Here is a 13,430-nt window from a genome sequence, read left to right as displayed (position 1 = left end):
TGGGACAGGGTAGCATGATCTTTCAGAGAGCCAGTATAGACTTGCTGGGCTGAATGGCTTCTTTCTGCACTGTACCTGTAAAGATGCTGTGATTCTGTGAAGTCAGGAGTGTGATGCAATACTCTCCACTTGCCTGGAAAGAGTAGCTCCAATAACACTCAAGTAACTCAACACCATCAGGATAAAGCAGCCTGATTGACTGGCATCCCATCCACCACCTTCAACATATCACTCCCTCCACCACCGATGCACAGTCTATAAAACATGCACCTCACCACTGCTCCTTTGACAGCACCTTCCAAACACGCAACTTCTACCACCTTGAAGGATAAAAGCAGCAGATGTAGGGGAAGCCCGCCACTTTCAGGTTCCTCTCAAATCCGCACACCACCCTGACTTGCAATTATATCGCCGTCCCTTCACTGTCGCTGGGTCAAAATCCTGGAACTCCCTCCCTAACAGCACTGTGGGTGCACCTACACCCGAAGAACTGCAGCGGTTCCAGACTGCAGCTCACCATCACCTTCTCAAGTGCAATCGAGATGGGTAATAAATGCTGGCCGAGCCAGCACTGCCCATGACTCATGAAAGAATTTTTAAAATAATGTAACAGTGGTTTCCTGCAACTTGACCACAGGTGAAAATTTATTTTACATTTTCAGCAGTGCTGTCATGTCCTGGGGACCAGATTCTGAGCATTGACGCCCCTTCCTTCCTCAAGCTGGTGCATGAGGACATCCTGCCAAGTCACAAAAACATAGATCTGATTTGCATCACTGAGGCGGATAGAGTTGTGAAAATCCATGGTTCAGCCCACCCACTTCGGGAGAAAGTGCTTGCAAAGGCAGAATCGTAATTGCCGGCGGGTTGAGGGGGTGGCGGGTTGCGACAGATGAGCATTTGCTGCAGTTGGGCTAGCCAACCCAGGAAAGAGATCAGAGGCAGCCATAGGGGCTGCCGGATGCCGAGGAGGGCTGTTTCCAGGCCCGCCTTGATATTGTGGGATTTTGTTCCTGTTATAGAAAAACAGAAAGACCCTTTAACTCTCACCCCTCACAACCGCTCACCCCCAACACACTCTCCATGGCCAATCCATGTCACCTCATGCCCCTCCACACCAGGCTATTACCCCATACCCTCAAAATAGCCCCTCATGCCTGCTATGCCAAACTATACTCAGTGGCCCACTGTACACTGTATAGAACCAATGAACCCTACAGTGACAGGAGGATATGTAAGAAATAACATTTAAAAAGCCATTCATTCGTTACTTTCCACTTTGTTAACAAAGTCCTTAAACTACAATGCAATAAAAGTGTCAATCACCCTGACCTTTTAAAGTATCAATATAAGAAGCGGCAAGCACTTGAAACCGCTTCACCTTGTGTAAATAAACACTATGCAATTGACAGCAGAGATCAGAGAGTCGGAGCTGTCAATCAATCAATGTTTTCCCTGGGGCTAGGATGTTTTATCAGGATAATGAGTACATGTATTCTCACCAATATTCAATGTGTATTCTTGGCAGTATAGTAAGTCATTGGGCATGGAAGTGCTATAGCTTGGCATTAGTGGGCATAAACATCCATGGGGATGGATTGTGGAAAAGCTTGACATAGGGGACATTTGGGACCATTGGGGTGGGGGTGGCAGTTTGGGGGCATAGCTTGATATACGGGGCAAGAGGAGGAACCTCTGAACTCATGTTTTACAAGGTCCATTCATGCAGACTATGGTTCATGACTCCCTTAAAACTTCACCTGTTCCCTTGAAAAGTGCCAATGTCCTTAATGGAGTCAGCCAGGTTGAGAGTGCTCAGTGTGGGCTCGCATCCACACCCTTGAAAATCACACAGCCCCAGAATGGGGTCAGCAATCCCAAAATCAGGACCCAATGATTTTTGAAGAGTTCCCAACTCATTATGACTTAGCGGACATCCAGGCCATGTTGTTCCTCTTGGCGTCCAGCTCGCTCACCTGAGCCTCCAAGATACTGTTGTTGAACCTTGATTGGGATGGGTGTGGCTGGTTGCTATGATGATCCTGCACCTAAAAGAATGGTGCCATCCAATTTCTAGTCCATTGTGTATACCTACCATTTAACATATTCACACCAGGTTTGTACATTGGCTATCAACATTTCAAATCTATTGCCAGCTTTTGGTAATTTTCTAGATCACTGTCTAAATAGTCTTAGAACTTCCAAAGTACTGCAAATCCCTTCAGCATGGTGTTTTCTACTTCCTTTCCAAAGTTCATCAGTTATTTGACATCAAATGGATCAGAAGGTACAGCAGTCAGTCATGTAGTTGTGGATAGATTACTGTATTACTTGTTTCTACATACAGGACAGAATTTTCCCAACGTAGTCCTTGTTTGGGTTAGTCGATTGATCACAGAGGGTGGATAGGATGACCCACTAGATCTGTCAAAGGAAGAATTTCTGATTCAAGAGCCAGAATGACTCAGCACTTTGATATTTGAGGCTGCAGCAGCTGTAGGAATGGAGGGGAGACCAGGAAGGCTGCTCCCTAGGTATCCCATTCTTACTTGGAGTGCTACTGACCATTGCTGAGGAATGACAGTGAGGGGCACTCTACTCCCAAGCAGGCATGGATGGAAGAGGCCAAGGAAGCTAGCAGCAATACTGTGATCCCTCCAACCTGGAGACAGTGCACCAAGAGGGTCCAGGACATCAGGAGGGCAGGGGAGGGAGTTGCGTAATACTTTTAGACGCCAAGGTCCGGACTCTGGCTTTCCAAGCATTCTCTTGTTCAGTACTCATTTGACTAACTCACCTTACATTCTTCTTTCTTCAGGCACCTCTTCACATATCCATCTGAGCAGCCAATATTCACACTCACCCTGAGCCAACTGCCCTCTCTCAGTCACCCTCCACAGATTTTGTCCTTCCCTGCTAACCCACACAAGCCATTGCAAATTTATTTTGCTCCTTGCCGGAGACAGCATTCAGCCTGGGAGAGAGGCAGACACCTGGGAGAGAGACAGACACCTGGGTGTGCCTGGGAAGGTGTTCCAGTGCCAAGCACCTTGATGGCCACTGACATTGCACAGTTAGACTTCAGAGAAGGACGTCTTGTTCCAGAAGGCTGCAGCTGTCAGAAAGGAAAAACCTGCAGGGCCACAGGGAAAGGCATGGGGGGAGAGGGGGGGGGGGGGGGGGGGAGTCAGACAGTGGACTTTCTCATGAGGAAGGTAGCATGGACACAGTGGGACAAATGGCCTCCTTCTATGCTGTAAATAGTCAGTAATTCCATTCCATAACCAGCCATGAAAGTCTGAGCCTATTGAGGCACTAATGCTCAGACATGTCGAGGGGTCTGTCTGTAGACTCATTGTGGGGCTTCTCGCTTTCTTGGAGCTGAATTTCTTTTCTATCCCCTTTGCCCTGAGGAGCAGCATGCAGCTGAGAAGAAGTCATGGTTCTGTTCCTGGTATTCCTTGTCTTGTTCTTCATCAGAGCTTAAAGTAGAGTTGCAAAAGCTGCTCCCATGCCAGAGCAGAATATAAGTGCAGCTGAAGGCGAGTGCTTTCAAAGACGTTGACAATAGCCTGTCACGAAGTGATACCTCTTTTTGAGAGAGGAAATGCTTTGAACAGCTGTCCCTCACCTGGCCATGGCTGCAACTGTCCAGTCTTTAGAACCATAGAATCCCTGCAGTTGAGAAGGAAGCCTTTCGGTCCATCAAGCCTGCACCAGTCCTCTGAAAGACCACTCTACCTAGGCCCACTCCCCTACCCTATTCCTGTAACCCCACCTACCCTGCACATCTTTGAACTGTGGGAGGAAACTGAAGCACCCAGAGGTAACCCATACAGACACGGAGAGAATGTGCTAACTACACACAGACAGTACCAAGGCTAGAATTGGACCCCGGGTCCTTGGCGCTGTGAGGCAGCAGTGTTAACCATTGTGCCATCATACCCTATTGATCAAAGTTTTTGCATTGATCCTCAGCTTGGTAGTTTCACTGAAGAAGCCCTTCTCATTGTGTACTCACTGAGTTGCTGACAGATCAAGAAACAAGTGCCCTGGTTGATAAATCCAGAATTGAGAGTTTAAAAAAAATAAATTTAGAGTACCCAATTCATTTTTTTCCCAATTAAGGGCCAATTTAGCGTGGTCAATCCACCCAGCTTGCACATCTTTTGGGTTGTGGGGGCGAAACCCACGCAGACACGGGGAGAATGTGCAAACTCCACATGGACAGTGACCCAGCGCCGGGATCGAACCTGGGACCTCGGCGCCGTGAGGCCGCAGTGCTAACTCACTGCGCCACCGTGCTGCCCTCCGGGATTGAGAGTTAAGAGAGTATTTAATGACTTATTTGAATATTTTAACTTCTGCCATGTCTGCTGCATGGGCACCCCCCCACTTTGTCTTCAGTCCTGCCACAATGAAAACTTGAAGAGGATGATGTCAGCATCCTGGCCTGACATCACGCTTATGGCATTCAACTCACACTTGCACCCAAAGCTTTCTCCCTTTGCCTGGGAAAATTGCACCCACAATATTTGATACAGCCAAAACCCTTTGGATCACTAGTTCGTCACTTCCTTCACAAGACAATTTTGAGTCTTGGACAAGATTGTATATCCAATAAAAAGAAAAGATGAATTTGATGTTAGAGTGGCTAATGGCATATCTTCTATGAAAGGTTGAATCAAGAAAAGCACCCACAAAAGTTATTGTGATTGGAAAGTCTGAGACTGCGTGTGGTAGATTTGAGTGATGCTGATAAATCGCACTCAAATGAACATTATGTAGCCAAAGAATTTTGTTGTCTTTGTAATTAAAGTCAGGCTCAAACTAAAATTAGAGTTTGAAGTACTCATCCACTAAGCAGCATTTTGTTAAGCAACTTCAGAGGAAAGAAGGACTGTTAGGTAAAACCAAAGTTTCTTTAAAATAATGCTTTGGAGTGATCAAGAATTACTGCAATGATTATGATACATATGTTATGAAACCCAAAGGATCAACAGAAAGTGAAGCAGAATCAGGGGTTGCAATTATATGCATAATTGCCTAGCACTTGTATTGCCCATCATTAAAGATGGTATGTGGGAGATGAGTTTGTTAACAATATAATTCTGTCAAGATGAATGACTGGAACACTTTGGGCTGGACATTCCTCTGGATTTCTGATGATACTGGAATAGACTGGTATGAAAATCAAGTGAAGAGACCAGTACACTGGACTTCTATCCAATCTTCCGACTTTCCTATTGTGCACTGCCACATGTGTTGCATGCTTAGAAGCATGCATGCAAATAGGGGTACATATATTTAATTGAAGTGATCACGTAATGTTATACATCTCATTTATCATAATTATAGCTTTATTCCTATTATTTGACAGTATAGGCACAAGAATAATGATTTTGGAAATGCTTAGATCCAAGAGGCCTTTAACAGCACTAAATTTGAATATGTACATCATTTTTATTTCAAATGTCTGTTTCATTTGCATATATATAGTATATATATTTGATAAGCCTAGTAGGAAATGTAAACAGCCTGAAAGATCAAATGGTTTCATTTGTTTTAAAACATTAATATTTGATAACTAATATAACGCTGATATTCTGAAATTTCACCCAATTACCTTGAGGTGCCTGACAACATTACAGCGTCCACTTAATTGCAGTGTGATTTTGAGTAATTTAAATGAATTATGATAATTTATTCCAATAGCAACAGAGATTGGTTATTAAAATGAGTGAACCTTTATTGTTCCTTACCCTTTTATGCTATTATGTCTTATGTTACACCTCCACCTTCACCATCAAAAACTCGATTATTTAAAAAGCTGGAATATGTGCACACAGGTGAATGTTATGAGACCATGGGTTGATAATATTAGAATAATGGAACGTTTTCATGACACATCTGATTTTCAATTAAATCACAGGTACCACAGACAAAAAAAGTACAACATTTATGAGAATATAGACATGTGAATGGGAATATGGTTTTTGTTTGGAAAATTCAGATGACAACTAAATAACAAGACTTGTTAAATGGCAAACAAATGTGTTATCAGGATTCCCAGCATGTACATTGACATAAATGCAACATTACACTGTACCTAGAAAGGTTAATCTCAGCAGCCAGCCCCTGGGATTCATCGAGCACATTAGGTTCACTGCAGGGCAGGGAGATGAGTATTTAGGGAAATTAAGCATGCCTTGTCCACAAACAGGGCAATTCGCAAGGTGACATGCTGTTCAACAGCATGCATTTATTATACATTGTAACAAATCAATAGAGACTTACACTGGTTAGGGACCAGAAGTTCAAATTAAATATAATGCTTAAGAACACATGAAAAACTCAAACAATTCCACATTATTCCACAGTCCATGAGGAAACTTTCAGTTACTGAACATTACAAAGAATTAAAAAGAAATGTGGTTAATTGAAGACAAAATACTGCTTTGCTACAAAAAAAAAAACAGATTTTCAACAATTTATCAGGGATCCATTTATCAATAATCTGAAAACTAAACACAAAAAATGTATATTCTTTAGCATACTATAACCACAAATTAAGATCAAATTCCTCAATACCATGTTCGCAAATGTATCCAAAGAAATTATATTGTGTGAACAGCCCTGAGTAAAGGTGAGAATGAGAAAATCAGAGGGCGATTAGATTTCTTCCAGCAGTTAGTTAGAGAAAAACATTGGCAATGATTGAGAGTTGGTCACCTTGACAGGGAATGATGTGTGGTACAAAAGGTACCTAGCTGAGAAAAGAGCATCTTTAAAAATGGTGTTAAAATGTCACAAACACGGTTCTTAGAACCACCATGTTGCTTCAGTTTTCAAAGTAGAATACACCAAATATTTGAGATTTTTACGAGAAACAATTCAAAGGTTTAAAAAGAGTAATTTCAAATGCTGAATCTGCCGAAAATATCATTTTGACCATAAATCAAACCAATTTTATCATTAATATTACTTTCGGTTGTAGTCACAGAAGCAATTTATTTTATTTATCTATAAGCATTTTGATCTTTTACTTGTCATTACTTACCTCATTATCTTGAATGCAAATTTGTTAATTACAAATTCGAAAATGAATAAAATAATGAAATTATTTCCCAAAATGTACAGGTTAGGTGGATTGACAATGATATAAATTGCCCCTTAATGTCCAGGGATGTACAGGTTTGGTGTATTATGAGGTTACGGGGATGGGTTGGGGGAGTTGGTCTAGGTTGGGTCTTCTTTCAGAGGGTTGGTGCAGACTCAATGGGCTGAATGGCCTCCTTCTGCATTGTAGTGATTCTATGATTCTATGCTAAGAATGTCTGCATTTTAACAGATTTTTTGGGATATGTAAATAGAACAATAATGAAAGGAAAGTTAACAAATTGTGAATGGATTCAATTACAGGCAGGATGAGGTTCTTGGATGTAGATACCTGCTTGAAAGCCCAGGCAATCTGAACTGCTAATTTTAGTGAGCTAACTGTAAACCACTGTGTTATACATTCGCCTTGCCCAGAAGCCAGGTTTTCTCTTAAAGTAGGAAATCTATCAATTAGTTCTCCAAACACGTTTCCTAGTGTCAGCTTTAGAATGGTAGAAATGTGGTCATCAGGCCCCTATCAGTTAGTTAGTGGACACCATCAACAGACAAAGGAAAACAGCGAAAATTGAAAAAGAAATAATTCACAGACTCAAAACAAGAATAATCTTTATGATAATCTTTGTTGTCACAACTAGCTTTTCATTAATAATGAGCCTAAATTCTTAAACTGGAGTTGGGAACCTGGGGCGGGATTCTCTGCAAACTGGCGCGATGTCTGCTACCCGGCACCAAAAACGGCGCGGATCACTCCCCATTCTCCGCACCTTTAGGGGCCAAGCCCTCGCCTTGAGGGGCTAGGCCCGCGCCGGAGCGGTTTCCGCTCCGCCGGCTGGCGGGAAAGGCCTTTGGCGCCACGCCAGCAGGCGCCAAAAGGACTTCGCCGGGCGACGCATGCGCGGGATCGCCAACGGCAGCTCATTTGGATTCAACCGATCAACTTTCGCCAGTTCTGATAATACCAGTGTGATGCCACCACCAAACACTTCCCTGAACTCAACTTTCCGCATTCTTTCTGCGACATCCCTGTCTACTCTTCCATCACTCCCAACACCGCCTCCCTTTTCACAGCACCCTAGAACAGGAGACACAACACCTGACCTTTCACCTCCTCCCTTCTCCATCCATAGTCCCAAATATGCCTTCCAACTGAGGCAGTGCTTCGCTTGTACTTATGTCAATTTTGCATACTGTAATCATTGCTCAGATTTGGGAAATCTTACATTGGGGCGATCAAACACAGATAGGGTGAGCACTTTGCAGAACACCTCCATTCAATCTTCAAGTATGAGTCTGAGCTTCCAGCTGCCTGTCATTTTCATTTGCAACTTTGCTCCCATTCTGACCTTTCTCAATGTTCCACTGAAGCCCAATGCAAGTTTGACAACAGGACCTCAACTTTCAATAGGGCATTTTACTGTAGAATTCAACAATTTTAGATTATAACACCTGCCTCTAATTGTTTTGGACTTTTCTTTGCAGATTTTCTCCCCCCCCCCCCCCCTCTTGTTTGTCCCTAATTTCCTTTTCTTTGCTTCCGGACAACAGCTATCCAGCATACTGCCATTCACACCTCCTCGAGATGGATCTTTTGTTTCTTTACTCGCCCCATTGGCATTCCCTCTGGCTTTACACCATGAAACCCTTTGTCATTTAGGGCTGAAATTTCATTTTGATGCGGGGAACAGGAACCGGGATTGTTTCCAAGTCCCTAACAGGCACGTTCTCCCCGTGTCTGCGTGGGTTTCCTCCAGGTACTCCGGTTGCCTCCCACAGTCCAGAAATGTGCAGGTTAGGTGGGTTGGCCATGCTAAATTGCCCTTAGGTTAGATGGGGATGCTGGGTTACAGGGATAGGGTGGAGATGTGGGCTTAAGTAGGGTGCTCTTTCCAAATGGGCCGAATAACCTCCTTCTGCACTGTAAATTCTATGATTCTTAATTGAATGGAGACAGGTTCAATTAAGAACAGTCAATGTGCTCTCAAAGTTGGCGAGACAATCAGATGTCTCTCAGCTTCAGGGTAACAGCCAGCTGAAAATGAATGGTAAGTAACTGAGGGGGCACTTCAACGTGAAACAGCCTCCAAGCCAGTGTAAAAAAAACTAAATAGTAGAGAAATCAGCCAGGAAACAACTGTGGGTGGTGGGGTAGGATGGGTGGAGAGAGGGTATGGGAAATCCCTCTACAGGATGGCCTTTCAGTGCACACCAATCCAGGCAGACAGCCTGGAGGTGACCTGAATTGTTGGCATCCTGGCCTGCAACTGAGTGCCAGCCCCAGGCAGCATTACCTCGACAAACTGAAAATCCTTTACAAAACTCTGAATGAGCCTAATTGACTGGCTGCCTCATGGGGACTGGCAGCCCAATCAGACCTGAACGACCATCAACCAGAAAGTTCAGTGCCAGAAATGGTGTCAGGAAACTGGCACGCCTGAACAGTTCTGGTATTCCAAGCCCCCTTTTCCACTGTCTATAAACTCATTGGTATCCAAAGATTCTGGGTGCAATTCTCCCACCGGGGGGCTAGGAGCGGCATTGCGTCATTTACGCGCGCCGGGCCTTGGCGCGGCGTAAAAGCGGCGCCGCATAAATGACGCAGCCGGCGCCGCGTAAATACGTCACCCGCGCATGCACGGGTTGGCCTTGCCGTCCTGCCCGAGGCTGCCCCACAAGAAGATGTCGGATGTATCTTGCGGGGCGGCAGAGGAAAGGAGGTCCTCCTTCAGAGAGGCCGACCCGCCGATCGGTGGGCACCGATCGCGGGCGAGACCCTATTTGAGGCCCCCCCGGTGCGGAATCCCCTTCCCCCCCCACAGGCCGCCCCGCAGCATTCCCGCGCTGTTCCCGCCGGCAGCGACCAGGTGTGGACGGCGCCGGCGGGAACCCGTCGTATTGGGCAGGCCGCTCGGCCCATCCGCGCCGGAGAATCGCCGCTCGCCCGTTGCAAACGTCGAGGGGCGATTCTCCCAGCGGCCAGCTGTGATTCTCGCCGCGCCGGTTTGGGGGGGGTGGGAGAATCGTGTGCGGGCATCAGGGCGGCGTGGCGGGACACGCGCGGTGCCCCGGCGATTCTCCCACCCGCCGTGGGGGGGGGGGGGGATTCCGCCCTCTGCTCTTAATCGCTCCTGATCACAGACATTCAATTTTGTTCTTCATTTAACGCTCCCTACTTTCATTTCCTCTAAACCCAATACACTTCTAACTTTTCCCAGTTCCAAGAAACCGTGATGTGGATAACCATGCGGGTGGGGGTAGTGTCCTCGTGTGAAAGCCCTCCTCACTAGGCCACCACGGGCCATACATTGGCTGAAAAACATAAGCAATAGGAGGAGTAGACCACACAGCTCATTGAGCCTGCTCCGCCATTCAATACAATCATGGATGACCTTGGGCTGCAACTCAATTCTCCAGCCCAGTCCCCATATCCCTTTATTCCATAAGAGACCATCGATCTGTCTATCCCAGCCTTAAATGTATTCAGTCATGGGAGCATTCACAACCTTTGGGCTAGAGAATTCCAAAGATACATAACACTTATAATTGAGAAATTTTGCATCTCAGTCCTAAATGATTGGCCCCTTATCCTGAGACTATGTTCCATGTTTTAGACTCCGTGGCCAATGAAAACAATCTCTCAGCATCATCCTATCAAGCCCCTTCTGAATTTGTAGGTTTCAATTCGATCTTCTCTCATCCTTCTAAACCCCAGAGAATATCAGCGCAATTTACTCAGCCTCTCATCACAGGACAACCCCCTCATCTGAGGGACCAATCTTATGAACCGTCACTGTATCAATGCAAGTATATCCTTTCTTAAATGTGGAGAGCAAAACTGCACACGATATTCCAGATGTGCAACATGATCCAACGGTCACATTGCACCCAGCGCGGATCCATGCAAACCGTTTAGATCGCGGGAGAGGTCAAAATCGGGATCCACACTGAGTGCCAATCTAACCGGCCCACTCCTGTTGGCAGGTTCCGGATCCATCCCCGGATGCGGTGAGGTACCAATTAACACTAATTGAGGGCAATCTCCATCCCATTAACAAGATGGATGCCCTATCTAACTGCCTCCCGGGATCTAACTGTCTCCTCAGTGGGAAGTCACGCGGATGCTCCTTGGTGCACCTACTTAAAAATGGGAACCTAGTTATATGGCTATTGTGGGGATCGGAGGAGGTGAATAGCCATTTTTGGAATTGGGCATGCAGCCCAGGGGCACTGGGGCTTCTGTCCCATGCTCGGTGGGGTGGGGGGGGGGGGGGGGGGGGGGGGGAGGGCGAGAGAGAGAGAAAGAGATGCTCTCTCACTCTCCTGTTATGCTCTATGATAGATTGTCTTTCAGGTAATGATTGTTCCTGCCTTGAGAGTCTGCTGCTGGGAGCTGCCAGAGGGGGAGAGAGAGGAGCAGTGATCCGACTGCTGCTGCTTCCATTTGGAAACTATGCGTCTGCCTGCTGTTGCCTCTTTTGCTTCTGTTGCCTGCAGTGAGGAAGTGAAGAGAGTAAGGTGCAACCACTACCAATGCTGACAAAGGACAAGGGTGGCGACTGATTCAACTGAGCAACTTGCTGGAGGTATGATGAACTCTTCTTGCACCTTGTTGGTGCTTTTGCTGTATTGCTGACTGTGCAATTTTTCATGTCTGGAGGCCATGTGGTTGCTTGTTACCTTGTTACTTTTCCTTCTGTGGCCTGGACCAAGGACTGTGTGGCGTTGGTGACTGGAAGCCGGTACTTCAGGTGGCAAGCTCGATTTGACTGAGCAACTTGCTGAAGGCACAAAGATTCGTCCTTGCAGCTTGTTGGTGCTTATGTTGTACTACTGACTGTTCAATGTTTCATGTTTGGAAATGTGTGTTTGCTTGCTACCACCTCTTTTACTTCTGTGGCATGGACCAAGTGGGATACCTTCTGGATGGTGTACTGCAGTGCACCGCCAGAGCGGTACAGGCATCGGAACCACATTTCCAGCAGTTCGATGCACCGCTCAACGACAGCACGGGTGGCAACATGGGCCTCATTTTATCGGGTCACGGCCTCGGTCTCCGGCCTCCGCACTGGCGTCATCAGGTGCCTCTTATCCTCCAAGAGCCAACCTGTTATCCTGGATTACTCCTCGAAGACCTTGGGAATCTCCAAGTTTCCCAGGATGTAGTTGCCATGCACGTTCTCCGGGAAGCCTGCACATACGTGCATGATCCGGAGGTGGTGGTCGCAGACAAGTTGAACAATCAGGGAGTGGAACTCCTTCCTGTTAATGAAGGGCACTCCCTGAAGCCCAAGTGCGTGCAAGGCAACATGCATGCCATCAGTTGCCCCCTGGACCTGGGGCATCCCGGCAATGGCGGAAAATTCTTCAGCCAAGGCATCTTGGTGGGCTTGGTCTAGCTCAAAGCTGATATGGTCTGATACCTGACCATACAGGGTCCGTGACATGATAGATGCTGTAGGTTGTGGGCTGTAGCTTGTGAAATGACGCACAGGTCCCTTCTTGAGCCCTGGAGTGAATTGGTTACATAAATGTTCAGGGCTGCAGTGACCATCATGGCCACCAGGAGCGGGTGTCCTCCTCCTCCACGGGGCGCCAAGTTGGCGAGGACATGGCACAGTGCCACACTGTCTCTTTGGTGAGATGGAGTCTCCTGTGGCATATAATGTCTGTCATCCCCTCAAAAGACCAGTGACACCTGTACACCTTGAGCCGTGGCTGCCGTCCCACTCTGGGTTCCGCCCTAATGGCCAGTTGGATTTTCAGGGTGTGCGACGGCCCCATGCACATGGGGTGCCACCACCAGCCTGCATCGACACTGCTGCCTTCTCTGACGTCAGGCCACCTGGACTGCCACCAGCACCGCAAGGGCATCCTCTGTGTGATTGACACCACCATCCATTTTGGTATCTCTAAGTAATTGGAGAGGACATAGACTAACAATCAGTTCGGGCTTCCACGCCGGAACCCTCAAATCCCTGATGTGTCCTGCCTTCTCTCAGAATGCCATCCACCAAGCCAGTTGTACTGGAAACCCCGCTCTGGGCACTCACCCCCAAAGGCCCTAAGACCCCAGACTCCTGCTGGGGACATTAGGGAGATCATGCTCAGGTGCCCTCCCCAGATCCACACACTCACCCTTTGTTCATGAGGATATCCCCAGTGCTGAAGCCAAGCTCCTGAGTGATTGCTTGTTGGCTGCTGCCTCTAGGGGCAGCACGGTACCATAGTGGTTAGCACTATGACTTCACAGCGCCAGGGTCCCAGGTTGGATTCCCGGCTTGGGTCACTGTCTGTGCGCAGTCTGCACGTTCTCC

General features: G+C 46.8%; 1 protein-coding gene across 5 annotated transcripts in view; it reads right to left on the bottom strand.

The window, feature by feature from the left end:
- The window catches only part of unc80 (unc-80 homolog (C. elegans)), a 599,468-nt gene that overhangs the window by 46,048 nt on the left and 539,990 nt on the right, over nucleotides 1–13,430 (bottom strand). For 3 of the 5 annotated variants that reach the window (XM_072480367.1, XM_072480341.1, XM_072480358.1), the window contains one exon: nucleotides 6,110–6,166. The exons of the other annotated variants lie outside the window; for them this stretch is intronic. In XM_072480367.1, coding sequence (XP_072336468.1) covers nucleotides 6,110–6,166 — 57 coding nt within the window. The remainder of the gene's footprint in view (nucleotides 1–6,109; nucleotides 6,167–13,430) is intronic. 5 annotated transcript variants of the gene reach the window in all.

The sequence above is a fragment of the Scyliorhinus torazame genome, chromosome 2, assembly GCF_047496885.1.
Source record: "Scyliorhinus torazame isolate Kashiwa2021f chromosome 2, sScyTor2.1, whole genome shotgun sequence".
Taxonomy (NCBI): Eukaryota; Metazoa; Chordata; class Chondrichthyes; order Carcharhiniformes; family Scyliorhinidae; genus Scyliorhinus; species Scyliorhinus torazame.
The sequence above is the reverse complement of the archived record's forward strand: the minus strand, read 5'-3'. Positions and strand labels throughout refer to the sequence as shown.